Source organism: Coccinella septempunctata, chromosome 5, assembly GCF_907165205.1.
Source record: "Coccinella septempunctata chromosome 5, icCocSept1.1, whole genome shotgun sequence".
Classification (NCBI taxonomy): Eukaryota; Metazoa; Arthropoda; class Insecta; order Coleoptera; family Coccinellidae; genus Coccinella; species Coccinella septempunctata.
In genome coordinates, this window is record NC_058193.1 from 3,740,390 (window position 1) to 3,757,728 (window position 17,339).

Consider the following 17,339-nt stretch of genomic DNA (forward strand, 5'->3'; position numbering starts at 1 on the left):
GAGCAGCCATCTATATTCATCAAGACGTCAACAGCAAAAGGAGAAGAAAATTGGAAGATCTCTCGATAATTGGACAAATAGAGTGTGCAGCAGCTGAAATGTGTTTGGGTGGCAAAAGTTTCATTCTCCTATCAGTGTACAGACCTTGCAGTGCCACCAGTGATTTTGATGTGTTCATTGCTCAATTAGAAAAAGTGCTGAGAGTGGCTGTAAGTGAGAACAAGTATGTGATACTGGCTGGGGATTTCAACGTGGATCTGTTGATAAACACAACGAGAAGGTCGGAATTCCTAACCTTAATGAATCTTTTTCAAATATTTCCCTCAATTCTTGAACCAACAAGGATTACGGAGCGCACCAGGAGTTGCCTGGATAATATATTTGTTAATTTTGATGTTCAATCTGAAGTACTCAGGACATCTGTTTCGGATCACTTTGGGCAAAAACTAGGTTTCTCTGTGATGGAAAACCATACTGAAAATATAACTTATCGTGAAATATACACTGATGATGCTATAGAAATGCTACGGAGTGATATTTTGCAGGTGAACTGGGATACAGTATTCTTAACAGAGGAATCAGAAGTTGACTTGCAATGGAATAATTTTGTCAATATTTTCTTGCGTTTGTTCGAAAAATGTTTTCCTTTGAAAGCATTTAGAAATATGAAGAGAAAAACTATTAATTATTATAACAACGATGCTGTTCGACAAAGTAAGGCTCGATTAGATATTTTACTAACTCTGAAATCTTGTGATAGTTCCTTTAATAACGCATACAAACAGGAAAAAATTAATTATGATAAACTTCTTAAAGCGGCTAGAGCCGATTATTACAATGAGAAAATTCAACTCTCAGATAATAAAAATAAATCAATGTGGTCTATCTGCAATGATATAATAGGTAAAAAAACTAGAACCGAATCTTTTGTTAACGAAGGTCCCAAATATGTTGCTGAGGAATATAATAAATTTCTCATAAAAAAAGTTCCAAACTTGATGAACGTTTTGAATCATGTGCCTTTCTCATGCAAATTGCCTATGACCTCAATAGCCATGAATCTGGAACCAACAACTCCTAATGAAATAGAACAAATAATTTCAACCAAAATTAAAAACAAAAACTGTTGTGGTGATGATGAAATCCCTGTTAATATAATGAAAAAATGTGTACATGAGATAAAAGTAGTCATTTCACAAATAATTAATAACTCATTAAAACATGGAATATTTCCTAATCATTTGAAATTAGCATTAATAAAGCCTATATACAAAAAAGGAGACATAGATTCTTTTGAGAGTTATAGACCAATAAGTATTTTGTCCAGTTTCTCAAAAATTTTTGAGCATGTTATGTGTAATAGAGTATTGAAGTTCTTGAACGATTGTAAGGTCTTTAACGCTTCCCAGCATGGTTTTTTGGAGGGACGTTCAGTTCAGACCGCGTTGTATCAATTTACAGAGAGGGTATTGAAGATAATTGAGGAAGATAAGCTTGGTCTCGGTCTGTTTATAGATCTGGCGAGCGCATATGATTGCTTATTCAGGCCGTTCTTATTGGAGAAGCTGGAAAGATTGGGAGTCAGGGGCAATGCGAAGAAGTGAATTGCCTCTTATCTTTCTGGACGATCACAACGGGTCTCTATCGTTAGAAATGGCAGAGAAGTGAGATCTGACATAGTTCAGTCAGATTATGGGGTTCCTCAGGGCAGTGTCCTGGGTCCACTTTTATTTTTAATTTTCCTGATTCATATTTGCGATTTGAATGAGGAGATCCTGAACTGGTTAACCTACAAGTTAATGAAAAGCTATTTAACAAATAGGACACAGAGTGTAAGAATAGGCGAACAAATAAGCACACCAAAGATTGTCACGTATGGAGTACCCCAGGGAACGGTATTGGGACCAATATTATTTCTTATATATTTGAACAACTTACTTTTAATGAGACATAAAGGAGAAGCCATTAGCTTTGCGGACGACACCGTAATAGTATATGAAGATGATACGTGGGAAAAACTCAAAGAAATGACTGAAAAAGACCTTTTTGAAGTGAAAAAATGGTTCGAACAAAATAAACTTTCCATGAATATTGAAAAAACAATGTATTTACCGTTTTCATCCTACGAATCAGGTCTTCCACATATGGGAAATCTTGTAATTGACAGGTGTACATCCATTCCTGAAGCGGATTTTATAAAATATCTTGGAGTTACGATCGACAGACACCTGAGATGGAATAAGCACATAGACATTTTGGTGGGAAAACTAAGGCGTCTACTCTCGAAATTTAAATACCTGAAAAATTACCTTAGCGTTGCAAATTTGAAGACGTTATATATAGCCTTATGTCAGTCTCAGATGATGTATGGAATAATCGGATGGGGTGGAGCCTATAATTGCCACCTGAGGAGAGTTGAAATAATTCAGAAATGGTTGCTTCGTGTAATCTACGGAAAACCTCTATCATTTCCATCGGATGATTTGTATGAAATCTCCAAAATTATTAATCCTCATCAGCTGTTCGTGATGAAGATATTATCCGATATAAGTTCAAGAAAAATTAAGATTCGAACAACAGAATATACTTATGAGACAAGAAATAAGATCAATCAGTATTTCACACCAAGAGCTGAAAAACGCATTGGCCAAAGAAGTTTCTCTTACCTGGCCCCACGTCTTTACGCTGCAGTTAAAAATGATAATAAATCCCAAAACACGAAAAAATAAATTGAGGAGCTGGGTGATTGAAAAAGGAAGAAGATATTTCAATTCTGTTATTAACCCCCTATAAAGAATTTTTCTAGTTTATTGACACCACCAGATTCAATCCACGGTTTATCTTTTGCCCATACCTAGTTCAAAAACCTCCACATGAGCATGACTCCAACTATCACTTGAATAAACATCTTTTGATCACGATGCATTCCGTCATAATGTTCTATTTCTGCTTGTATTTGTGTTAGATCCTAAATGTAACTTTATTCTTCGTCACATTGAAATTTATGTTAAGTTTGAATATTGGCTATTCTTATTATGCATGTATCTTACTCAAATCATGTACAGGCTCACGCCTCCGTGATTACTGTTTATACCTGTATTTCACAGAATAAACTATATTATTATTATTATTATTATTATTATTATTATTTGTTGATGACACTAACGTGATAGTTAGTGGTGTAGATTTTGAGGATATAGAATCTAAATTGGAATTTATATTTCAACAAATAAAAATGTGGTTTGAAAAGAACAAGCTAGTAATGAATCACAGTAAGACATCAGCTGTTTTGTTCAGCACTAGCAGATCGAATAAAGCTAGACAAGGTGGTCTTTGCGTCGATAGAAATGAGGTGGAAATTAAGGATGCTGTCAAGTTTCTGGGTGTATTTCTGGATGGGCATCTGAGGTGGTCTTATCAAATAGATCACTTGGAGTCAAAGCTCTGCAGGGTTGGATATGGTCGCAGGACTCTTTCAGAGTATTTGAGTGTTCAGAACTTGAAAATAGTATATTTCGCGAATTTTGAATCCTTGCTTCGCTATGGCGTCATTTTTTGGGGATCATGCTGTGAAGTAGAAAGACTGTTCATTGTGCAAAAAAGGATTATAAGATAGATGTTCAAAATGAAATTTAATCAATCATGCAGAGGGGTATTTAGAAAAAACAGATTGCTTACAATATATGGTATATATTTAGTGGAGTGCTTAATTTTCTTTTTCAAAAATAGGGAGATTTTCTCAGCCCACACGACTAGAAGTCACTACCCTATAAGATCGTTAAATTTACATTATCCCATACATAGATTATCGTTAACCGAAAAACATCCCTCTTATATGTGTATTAAGATTTTTAATAGATTACCTAATGACATGAAGAGATTGAATAATTTCAAACTGTTCAAGGAAAAAAGAGATTTTGTAATAGAATTGGAACCATATTCTTTGTCTGATTTTTTGGTTTAACTATGCGCATGACACTTGACACTGTTTCTCTTATGTATCTATGCTGTATGGTTACATACTATGAAATAAAGAGGATATTTTATTGTATTGTATTGTATTGTATGTGGTGAAGGCCATCCAGCAAGCTACAAGGGATGTAGCGAATTTAAGCTGGTCACCAAAAAGAAGAGAGCCGGCCAAAACAGACAGAACAGAAAAAGCCGTCGAATAAAGCAATACTTGCACGGAAATTTCAGAAAACTATAAAAACCAAACCTGCAGAACAGGAAAAGAAGAAAGAAACTTTTAAGCCTATGCAATGAAAGAGGAACAAAAGAAGACTCAATTAAAACCGACTGTAAATAGTCAACCAGAGAAGAGAAAAATATCTGAACCAGCCGATAATCTAGATATCTTCATGGAAAAAATGTTCAACAAGATAGTGTTGAAATTTGGAAGAGAAATGGAGAAAAAACTCCAAGCATTATTCAGTAAACTGAATAAATGGACTTTACGAATATTAGGAAGAAATCTCTCAAGATAATCTCGTGGAACATAAACGGGATCAACACTCGGAAAGCCGAGATAGAAGAAATAATATCAGAGACAACCTCATATTATAGCCCAACAGGAAACAAGAATAAACCGGAACAGACGACTGAATTTCATGAATTATGAAACATATAGATGTGACAGAACTACAAATACCGGAGGAGGAGTAGCAATATTATTGAGAACAGACCTGAAACACTACTTCAAAAGTAGATCCGACGAAACACAAGGAGAAACAGAAACAGTGACGATTGTTGCCGAATTAAATCGTCAAAGAGTCAAAATTACCTCAACATACAAGCCACCACAAAACAATGTATTGGAAGAAGAGATAAACAGCATGTTGAAAGGAACGAACCCGAAAATCTGCATCGGGGATTTCAACTGTAAATCCCCATTATGGAACAGCAGAGCAGAGAATAGAAATGGCAAAAAACTCAAAGATTTCTCCCAAAAACAAAATGCCATTGGACCAGAGTTACCGACATATCTTGCTTTTGGTATAGGAATACCAGATGTAATAGATATCGCGATATTGAAAAATATAACTCAAGAATTCTCGATTGAAACTTTGGAAGATGGAACCTCAAACCACAATCCCGTGGAATTGACAATTGGAGAAGAACCAAGAGAAAAACTGATGGAAATAAGAAAATATACCAATTGGGCTAAATATAACCATTTAATTCAATCGGAAATAACAGAAATTCCAACAATAAGCAATCCAGAGGATCTGGAATGTGCGGTTGATAATCTGGAAGAGATTATATTGAAAGCTTACGAAAAAAGCACGAGAATAGTGAAGAGACCAGCACCAAGTCATCCGCATGGCGGTACGCCTAAAGAAGTGAAAGATCTTATACGAAAAAATCGAAGACTCAGAAGAATATATCGGATGAATAAAAATGATCTGAATAGAAGGAACCTCAACCGCAATAGCCAAGTTCTGAAAAATGCCCTGAAAAATCTAAGAACAAGTAGATGGAACAAAAAGGTTCAAGAACTGAATACAATCGATCATTCTGCATTGAGAATGCAAAAAAACCTACGAGGAGAAAATAATAAAATTCCACCCCTACACGGAGAAAGGGGAATGGCGTATACCAATACTGATAAGGCAGATGCATTGGCGGACTCGATCGAACGAGAATCGAGAGAATATTACAGGATAGACGACGATAATGAAGATTTGGTAGAACTGGTTGAAGAAAATGATGAAGAAATGGATGAATTACCGGCGACTGCTGAAATAGACAAGCCAACATCGCCAAATGAAATAAGCGGAATAATTAGAAGTTTGAAGAAGGGGAAAGCTTCCGGAAGCGATAAAATAACGAATGTTATGTTAGAGAGATAACCTAGAGAAGGTATAGCCGCTCTAACAAATATCGCTAATGGAATTATGAGGACAGAACACTACCCAGAAAAATGGAAAACAGCGGAAGTCATAATATCCAATAAACCATTCAAAGAGAAGAAGTTCCCACAAAACTACAGACCGATAAGTCTACTGTCGGCGTTAGGAAAAGTAGTAGAAAGAATTATCGCCACGAGGCTAAACGAGGAAACCGAAAATCTGGAACTAATACCACCAGAACAGTTCGGATTCAGAAAAGAGCATTCAACAGAGCAACCATTTTTAAGGCTCACAGAATACATTACAGAGGGATTCCAAAATAAACAAGCTACAGGTCTTGTTTCACTAGAGGTCGCCAGAGCATTCGACAGAGTATGGCATGAAGGATTAATATATAAGATGAGAAGTGCTGGATATTCGATCAAAATATGCAAGTTGATCAGGAATTATCTCAAAAATAGAAGATTTTACGTGAAAATGGGAGGAGAATGCTCCTCAATGAGAGATATAGAGGCTGGAGTACCCCAAGGATCAGTACTTGGGCCACTTCTGTACAACATACATCCACGATATTCCGAAAAATCCAAGAACCATGCTAACGTTATATGCTGACGACACAGGCATACCAACTCGACACCGCAACCCAGAAGTAATAGAACGAGTTCTACAAGAAACGATTGACGAAACAAATGACTGGTGCATAAAGTGGAAAATCAAGCTCAATGGACAAAAGAGCCAAGCAATATAACTACAGAAGAGAAGACTGCGACCCACAACGAAACTAGAAGTTGACGGCGAAGAAATCGACGGGAAAAATGAAGCCAAATATTTAGGAATAACGCTTGACAAAGGACTTTTTTGGAAAAGTCATATCAAACAAGCAATCAACAAAACGAAAGCAGCGATGAATAGTCTCTACCCTCTGATAGGAAGAAGAAGCCACATGTCGAAAGAGACAAAATTGAAGATAATCAAAGCCGTTGCTAGGCCTCAACTGACTTATGGATCAGTTGCCTGGGGTTTCGCGGCATAGAGCCATATCGAAAGAATTCAGGCCACTGAAAACAAGCTGCTTCGATGTGCAATAGATGCACCTTGGTTTGTCAGGAATAGACAGATTTATAGGGACCTAAAATGAAATGAACAGAAAAGCAGAGAAATTATTCGAAACAGCGAAAAACCATCCGAATCAAGAACTCAGGAAACTAGTGGACTACGACCCAGAGGAAGACAAAAGGAAAATGCGAATTTACTGAGGGAGACCAAGAAATCATTTAAAAAGAGATTAAATAACAACAGAAACTCATTGAAAAATTCAATAAAGTGTTAATCCAATAGAGGATAAACACATAAATCCCAGCACGATAGTGTGCGAGAAGAAATCTGACTAAGAGATGAACGGCAAATGCCCGGAACCAAAATTCGAGAAGCAGTTAAGGGTTTTTAGTGGGTTTCGAGCTCAAGAGAGTGAGAAACTTCACCCCCTTTTTCCCCCTCAAGAGAGGGTGGTTCGTCTAACTTGCAGATATTTCAACTCAATAGCTAGAGAAGAAAAATGGAAATTTTTTTACTTTGTGGGCCGCATAATCAATGATAAAACATGAAAAAATATTGGTAAATATCCGAAGTTGCGCGCATTCTTGACAAAATCTAATGAAGGGTATCTTGCAAATAATCAAGAGTCTGCTCTAAGGAAAAGTTCGGAGCATCGTATGATTCATATTTAGGAATAAAGGTAACTATCATATTTCAAATAATTTCAATTTCGTATTTTGATTACGTGGTTGTTTCCTTGGAACATAGATACAAGTAATGAAAAATAAACATTTGTTGTTGTCCAAGGACTGGAGTGAGATAGTTGCTTAGTGACGCCAATCACAATTGAGAGTGTTGAATCTGACATCATTGTCAGGTCAATTTTCCGTACAAAAAGGAGCTATAAAAATTTATTTATTTTACGTCACTGTCTTAGTGTCGCGCCAGACAGAGAGGCATCCAATGTTTGTACCACAACAGAACATTCATAGCACGTCAATGTCCATTCCATGAATTTATATTCTAAGGTTGTTTCACGTTGTTTTATTATTCGGAGTAGCTGTTGCCTCCAGATGTGACGGAATGGTGAAAATGCAAACTACAGATATCGAGGACAAGGGAAATATTATAATAGTCAATAATTCTGAGAAGAGTTCGAACATTCACAGTTATTGGGAAGAATAATCTAAATGTTTATCGAAGATACATTGCGTTGAGACCAAACAATTTCGTTGAAAAACATTTTTTTTTCAAATTTCAATCTGGAAAATGCTTCAGAGCTGTGATGAGAATACATAGTATAGGAAGTGTTCCAAGAAAGGTGGCCACATTTTTGCAATTGAATCGTCCGAAGGAATACACGGATCCGTGAAGTTGGCACGCACATACAGTAGTCGAAAATGAAGATAATTTTTTTTGCATTCGTTAATAACTATTTTTAACACGAAAATTTTCGTTTGTACCTAAAATATAGTGGTAAAAAATACCGCATTCCGCTGGGGGCTAACTTCACGGGCACCGACTGTTCTATTTTTCGATGAGAAGTCCATCATTACTGTACTATTTGTAACACAAGAAATTTTGTCGGTATCCTAACTGATAATGAGACAAAGACGCCCACAAATGCGAAGTTAGCACCCACATTTTCGAAAATTGTCCAGTTTCTTTTCGCTTCCAATAGAACATCGTTAGTAACGACACACACCCGCAAATTTAAAGGAACGGAGATATACTTTCGTAAAAGAAAGGTTTTTTGCTTAATTTGGTTTTTGTGTTGCCTAGGTCTAGAAGCTATGCCATTCTTACACAATATTCATTGATTTTGCACATTTTTATCAATTTAGTCAACGTCAAAGCCAGATCAAAGCGAAAATATCTGTCGATTGATACATTACATTCGAAATGCATATATTCTCCAAGTAGAAATTCCTAGTATTTCCGTAAGTAATTGTTTGAGTTCAGTTGGTTTTTGTTTACTATCATAACTTTGATTGCGAAACTGTAAATAATGAGTGATTTAGCACCCACTGAAATCGCTAGGACAGTAGCAAAATGGTCGATCTTATAACGATGTTGTCAACATGTTTGTGGAATCGAAATCGACGATCCATCGTAGTGTTATGCGATGGAGGCAAACTGGAAAGTATGTGGGGAGTCGTGATCAAGGCAGAAAACGCTCTGTCACGGCCATAGATGACCGATTTATCACATTGCAAACACTCCGCAATAGGCCTCGAACTGCAGTTCAAACAAGAAACGAAGTGGAAGAAGTTCGTGGAACCACTATAAGTGTTTCTTTCTGCTCTGCAAGCCAGACCTGCACAGCTTTCATTACCTCCTGGTGGGATGAAAATTTACGACATTTAAAACTTGTTTTCAGTTGAGAAAAGAGATGATATTCGGATAGAGCCAAATCTGGTGAATAAGGGGTGTGTTCTAGTAATTCAAACCCTAAACCACGAATTCTTTGCATGGCAACATGAGATTTCCAAAAACAAAACACCTTTGGATAGCTTTCCGCGTCTTTTTTCTTTGATTTTTTACCGTAGAGTGGTCAGTAGTATCGAATAGAAATCTCTGGTTATTGTTCTACCCTTATCCAAAAAATCGATCATGATTACCCCATGGCAATCCCAAAAAACTGAAGCAAGAACTTTTTTAGCAGATTTTCGGATACGAAACTTCTTAGGTCTTGGAGAACCAGAGTGTCGCCATCCCATCTATTGTTGCTTCGTTTCTGAGTCGTAGAAATCTACCCAAGTCTCATTCATTGTAAAAGATTGGTTTAAGAAGTCTACGTCGTTTTCAAATCGAACACAGATCGAACGCGAGGCTTCTACCTTTGCACGCTTTTGGTCATCATTCAAACATTTGGGGATCCATTTTGCAGCAATTTTTCTCAAGTCCAAATTGACGTGAACTCTATGATGAACGCGTTCGTATGAAATATTTGGTACTTCAGATATCCGTTTTAGCCCAATTCGACGACGCCGACGCGACGGTCTGATAAAATCATGTCAAGAACTGCATCGATATTTTCGGGGACTGACTGGCCTTCCAGATCGGTCATTATCTCCAATGGAAAATTTACCTCTTTTGTAGCTTGTAGTCCAATTTTTCACGGTCGCATACGAAGGAAATTGATCACCAAGGGTATTAAAGCCATATTTTCGCGATAAGGACGCGTGAAGCGTCTTTAAGCGGTGCTATTCGAGCGAATAAGTCATGACGCTTTAAGCGAAACCTGGCAATCTCCGGAGAGCGCTTGTGTCGTCTTAAGCGAAAAGAGGTAATATAAGCCATATTTTGGCGATTAAGCGTCTTAATCAATGTCTTAAAGCGTCTTTAAGCGTGACGTCATTAATTTTGTTGTCGCAAAAATAGAATATCGCTGATGGTTGAGTCATCTGTCATTGTCATTAGACAGCGAATCGAATTGTGAATTTTTCTATTTCTATTCTTTGGCTATTATTTGAAAAATATTTATTTATTCTAAATGATAATGCAGAAACTGCATTATAGGCAGTAAAAGCATTCTTCCCTAGTAGGAATTCAAATCAAATTCGATATAAACAACATATTCTCCCTATAAGTTCAGTACTGAAGGCATATGAGCTGAATGAAAGGAAGAAAAAATGTCGCTATTATCTGACCTAAATATACCTGTGGAAATGAATGCAGTAGGACAACGAAAACTGCCTGACAATATAAAAGTTTACTTGAATATCATGATTTAGGAAAGACATAGAGTAAAGAGGAACTTTCCGGAAATATGTCAGGAAACCGTATAAGCATAAACTATGTCTAATAGATGAACAAGTACTATAGTGGAAAGCAATTCAGTTTTTCGTGATACATTTAGTAAATATGATATTTCAAGAAGCACTTTCAAAGTTGTCAGAAATGTGCAAAAAACCAATCTATTATTTCAATTTTCAATTATTCAGAAAGGCTGGATATATAAAATAATTTTCCAATATTACATGTGCTCCTTGTTAACTTATCTCTTATGTGATGGGTTTTTTCTCTCACCCTGGACGCTTCTTACCTTTGCTCGGGCGCCAGTGGGGCAATCAGGAAAACCCCACGTCTCTCACAGAATCTCCAAAAATTAGAGAGCCCGGGTAGACTTGAATGATCAGTGGAGAACGGTAGCAGTGAAAACTAGGGTGGTAGCGTCTTCTTGGTCTCTGCTTTCTGACGGTTTTTAATCGTTCATAAAGAGTACCTACCTCTTCTGACGAAAATCTTGCTCTAACTGATTTAGGGAACTGTCCCTTACTGGCGAAAATAACTGGCAACAAAATGAACGTTCAGTCCTTTATTCCTACTGGATTAAATTATATACAGAAATGTACAAGTAATAACAAATGTTGATGTCAACCGGCGGCCTGGTCGCTGCGGGGGCGGTTGATGAAATACGGTCTCTCCAGGAAAAATAAGGTTGCAATAGACGATAAATACGGTTAAATTTTGTACGGTCACTCAAGAGGTGTACGGTGGAAATAGACAGTATTTACGGTTAAATTTTGAAATCCTGGCAAGTCACTCCCTCTGTCGGCGGAAATCGGTACAGTAGCTGGTCTCAATCGAATGGCAGTGCACCCTGTCTCTCTCTCTCTCTTGCTCTCTGTCGGCAGATATCGGTACCGTGGCTGGTCTCAGTCCAATTGCAGTGCTGTCTCTCTCTCTCTCTCTCTCTCTCTCTCTCTGTGGTCCTCAAAATGGCTGCCAGTCAGACAGCAGGTCGGAAGGAGCTGTCAATCTGTAACTTGATCGGTCGGAAGTCGGCAATATATTAACAAAATAAGCACCAAAAGTACGGTAGAAGTCCTCCTGGGACCCAACGGCGGTCGAACGGACGCGGAAGCCGGCACTCTACACAGTCTACCATCACTAAATCAAGTTTAAACGGTAGGTAAGTATTCTCAGCTAGTCCAACGGACTAAGACTGCGGAAAATAGCCCTCAGGTATGCACTACGTAAGGGATAATAATGCTACAAGTGACTTGCCTTAAACTTACAAACTTCTTGGTGTAATTTCCAACTCACGGCAGTAACACCTTACTCACTTTTCTCGGCAGCTCGATCTCCACTGACCTCGCTCTTGACCTTCAGCGCAGGGCTCGAAGAAGTACCAATCCTCTGGAAAACTGTCCCCACTATCGATAACTCATTTCCCCATTGGCTGCACTCAAATTGCCCGGTCAATCAAGAGAAGGAAGAACGAAACAAGTTGAAAGACCTTTCTCGACTCAAAAAATGTACGGTTGAACGGAAAGAATTTTAAAATATATGAATTCTGAAAACAAAAGTGTAACGAGAAGGTAGTTTTCAAACCTACCCCCTCATTTAAGAATAATTATTTTAGTTTTCATTTTTAAGTAATTTTGTTTTGAATTAATTTTCCGAGAAATCTTTTCAAATTTCCAATTCAGGATTCCGACATCGTTCGGAGTTGTAAACATTCCGCACCGTTTTTATTCCGTTTTCATTTCCTAAAAACGATGTCGCACCGTATAAAACATACTGAATTGGAAGATAAACGAGTTTTTTGTTCGCTAGCACAGATAAGTCGAAATTAAGACGTCTTCATCGACGCATATTTTACCGAATTTCGACTGTCAGGGCACATCTGACTTCCGCACCCCCCCTGTGGGTATAAAATCAGATGTCCCTCCGCAGGTCACTTCACTTACGATTGATTCACCGAGTGTTCACGTTAACCTGCTGTCACTTAGTTTTTCGCCTGTAAAGAGAACTTGCCTACGACTAGTGCCTTCCGCCAATATTAATCAGAAGATTTCTTTTAGTTTTTTTTAACGAATATAATTCCAGTTTTCTTTTTTTTTTCTTATTCACCGTGCTTGGAAACTTCAGTCTCCGTCTGCATCCGTCTTATACCCGAGTCTGAGTTCCACCCCTACTGTCATTAACGTACCCTGTTGGTGTGGATACCCGGGGGGTACCGAAGGCACTTTGGGGTGGCTCACCCTTTCCTGAAATTTCCCGTCTTTCTTAGTTCCACCCCTACTGTCGTTAAAGTACCCTGCTGGTGTGGATACCCGGGGGGTGCCGAGGACACTTAGGGTGGCGCACCCTTTCCTCAGTTCCCGTCTTTTTACCTCGGTCCTGTCTTCACCCCTACGGTAAGGGAGGCATTCTGCTGGTGTGGATACCCAGGGAGTGCCGAACGAGCCTAAGGGTGAGCCGTCGTGACTCTGTGTTGTAATTTTTCATCCCCTAACCTGGCTGAAGTCCGATATCTGTCCGTTAAGTGTACGTCTCAGGTTCTGGCTAGTGAACAAGTCCGTTAACCCCCGTATAACTTTTGAGATCGGATCCCGTGTCATTCCGTCCGTTTTGCCCTGTAAACTCACTGATTTCGAGTCACTGTGCGAATTTTATAATAGTGCCATTTGTGTTTCCCTTTTTTACGAGTCGACGAATAAAGGTTGTGTACGTTGATTTTGACTATCATTGGGCGTCGCTAACACCCCAGACACCAAGGAACCTTGTCTCCGGCTGGTAGCTACCGGGGTAGGTTTGCTGTTCTCCCTTAAAGAGTAGCTGGCGCTCGAGTACACCTAGGAAAACCCGTTACAAAAGACTTATATGGTCTCCGCTACAAATATGGGACTCGTCGGTGGAAATCAATGACATGTTATCAATCGGTAAAGACCCCCCTATGATAAAATAACGGTTTTCTTCGAAAATATTTCGGTTGATAGGTCTTATTATACAAGTATAGGTGAAGAAATTTCCTTTTCGTGGCGGGGAAAAATCTGCCTCGTCACAATTAACATAATCAGTTCTCATTGAAATGCTTAACACATACCCTGAAAAAAATTTCAAAAGAAAATACGTAGTTGGTGAATATGTCAACAATTAACTTGAGGTACATCAAATACCTGCATGTACTTTTTAAAATGAGGTATATATACCGGGTGGCCCACCCCAGACGCGGCGCTCATTTTGAGGCAGATAAAGATATTTTGAAAATCTTATCTTGTGGTGTATGTAATGTGTTCAAAAGCACAATTTAAAATTATTGTCTGATATACAGGATACTTTTATAAATAGATTGAAGGTGTAGCGATGGGTAACCAATATCAGGCACGATAGCACAGTTGGTAATGGAATTGATAGAGGACGAAATTATGGAAGACCATGAGACAACATTCTACAAACAATACGTAGATGACTGTCTAATCATAACAACACCAACCGAAATACACACCATCCTGAATCGTTTCAACAGTGTACATGAACTATTACAATTCGCACTCGAAGAAGAAGACAACAACAGCTTAAACTTCCTGGATATGACACTGAAAAGGAAAAATGACGAGCTAATTGACCCGATGGTACAGAAAAGAACAGAATACAATTCACATTTTGGATTACAACTCCCGGCACCATCACTCACAAAAGAAGAGCACGGCCATAGGATACATAGACAGAGCATTGAGCTGACGTCGCCAATACTCCAGGGGGAAACATTAGCAGAGGTGAAAAACTCTTGATGGACAATCACTACCCAGAGAACGTGATAAAGAAACTCATAAGACAAAAAACACACCAACTCTACAACACACAACAGAAAAAAAAAAACAACCACAGAGGTCACAAAACGCATACAATTACCATTTATATAGGGACTGTCACAGAAATAAGTAATATAGCAAAACCATACAACCGAGAAATAGTACATAGGTCATGCAATCAAGTTGGAAATATTTTCAGTAGGTTGAAAGCACCAAAACCCAGAATTACAAAATCACATGTCATATACAGTGTAACATGCAAAGACTGTGACAAAGAATACATAGGACAGAGTTCACAAAGACTACAAGACAGGCAAAACGCACATAAATATACGAAAAACGCAACCACATCACTCAACAAACACAAGAAAACAAAAAAACATAATTTCAATGACGAGGACACAAAGATTTTGGGTATCGAACCCCAACAGAAACAAAAAGAAATACTAGAAATGATTCACATACAAGTTAACAACGAAACTGTTGTAAATGACAAGCAAGACACGAAGAATCTCAGTCACATAAACATGCCAATATTGAGAAGACCACCTGACAGAAGAAGACGACAAGACAGCCAATACTCCCTTACGTTCAAAACAACGACATAAAGGACAGGACAATACCCCTCAGACAAAAACAAAACAACGCCGAAAACGAATAGTGAGCCGTTTACATGATCATAATTTTATAATATTATATATGTGTTACGGTTGTGTCCTTTCGCTTTGTGGTGATAATTAAAGAAAGGATCTTTGCTGAAGCACAAATTGATATTGATTTTGATCATGTGATTTAACCCCATTGAATTATTTTCCTTTGTTAGGTTACATTAAGTCACTTCTTTACATCGATAAACCAGAATCAATTGAACACCTGTAAATCAACAATGAAGCGATAATTTTGTTAAAACTGGTTTTTCAGATTGCGCCTTGTCAGCGTCAGCTGTGGCGTCCACATATCTGAAATATATTCAAACATTAATGTCAAAAAATTTTGCATTAGATGAAGCTTTTTTCATTAATAGGTACTTTCTAAAACTATATTTTTTTGTCTTATTATAATTTAAACTTGTGTAGATTATGTTTATCATCAAAAGAGCTCACTTGAGCATCATACTACATTCAATTTTCAATGACATTTTTCACCCTGTACAGACATTTAACTGATAAATGGCTTTGAAGGATATTTCATGAAAATTGTGGTTCATTGGGCAAAGCCAATCATATTACATTACAACAAAAAAGAGAATTATTTTTACAATTTTTACAGACAAAAACCAAAATTGGACATTGTTTTGCTACCTCATCCATTTCATGCATTTCTTTCAAAAATAATCAGACCTTCTGGAAATATCAACTAGTTGAATTTGTTCCGGAATTGTGTAAGGGAAATCGAAGAAGGACGTAAGTTTACTTTAAACGCATCTGAAAAGTCGCGAGGTGTGTTTTCCTCTTGAAACATTACGTCATTCATCTATTCGATGTGAATAATCAAAATTGAATGAATATGGAAATTTTTAATTGGTTGAAGGATGTGGGACAGAATAAATCACCTTTATTATGCCTCTAAAGTGTCATTGTATCACAGTCAGCTCAATCATTGTGGGAAGCTACTGAAGTAGAATCAATATTGTCACCCCAACATAAAAAACAAGAAATTGATGCCACCGATGTGCGGTTTCAATTCACGCCGATCAAAGACGTGAAAGGAATGGAAACATTCAGGATTCCGACATCGTTCGGAGTTGTAAACATTCCGCACCGTTTTTATTCCGTTTTCATTTCCTAAAAACGATGTCGCACCGTATAAAACATACTGAATTGGAAGATAAACGAGTTTTTTGTTCGCTAGCACAGATAAGTCGAAATTAAGACGTCTTCATCGACGCATATTTTACCGAATTTCGACTGTCAGGGCACATCTGACTTCCGCACCCCCCCTGTGGGTATAAAATCAGATGTCCCTCCGCAGGTCACTTCACTTACGATTGATTCACCGAGTGTTCACGTTAACCTGCTGTCACTTAGTTTTTCGCCTGTAAAGAGAACTTGCCTACGACTAGTGCCTTCCGCCAATATTAATCAGAAGATTTCTTTTAGTTTTTTTTAACGAATATAATTCCAGTTTTCTTTTTTTTTTCTTATTCACCGTGCTTGGAAACTTCAGTCTCCGTCTGCATCCGTCTTATACCCGAGTCTGAGTTCCACCCCTACTGTCATTAACGTACCCTGTTGGTGTGGATACCCGGGGGGTACCGAAGGCACTTTGGGGTGGCTCACCCTTTCCTGAAATTTCCCGTCTTTCTTAGTTCCACCCCTACTGTCGTTAAAGTACCCTGCTGGTGTGGATACCCGGGGGGTGCCGAGGACACTTAGGGTGGCGCACCCTTTCCTCAGTTCCCGTCTTTTTACCTCGGTCCTGTCTTCACCCCTACGGTAAGGGAGGCATTCTGCTGGTGTGGATACCCAGGGAGTGCCGAACGAGCCTAAGGGTGAGCCGTCGTGACTCTGTGTTGTAATTTTTCATCCCCTAACCTGGCTGAAGTCCGATATCTGTCCGTTAAGTGTACGTCTCAGGTTCTGGCTAGTGAACAAGTCCGTTAACCCCCGTATAACTTTTGAGATCGGATCCCGTGTCATTCCGTCCGTTTTGCCCTGTAAACTCACTGATTTCGAGTCACTGTGCGAATTTTATAATAGTGCCATTTGTGTTTCCCTTTTTTACGAGTCGACGAATAAAGGTTGTGTACGTTGATTTTGACTATCATTGGGCGTCGCTAACACCCCAGACACCAAGGAACCTTGTCTCCGGCTGGTAGCTACCGGGGTAGGTTTGCTGTTCTCCCTTAAAGAGTAGCTGGCGCTCGAGTACACCTAGGAAAACCCGTTACAAAAGACTTATATGG

At 38.4% G+C, this 17,339-nt stretch overlaps 1 protein-coding gene across 1 annotated transcript; it reads left to right on the forward strand.

Annotated features, from left to right (window-relative positions):
• The first annotated feature begins 14,412 nt into the window (after positions 1-14,412).
• On the forward strand, positions 14,413-15,042 carry LOC123313100. Its single transcript, XM_044897819.1, has one exon. It carries the CDS (start codon positions 14,413-14,415, stop codon positions 15,040-15,042), a length of 630 nt encoding a protein of 209 aa, XP_044753754.1.
• Positions 15,043-17,339: the final 2,297 nt, after the last annotated feature.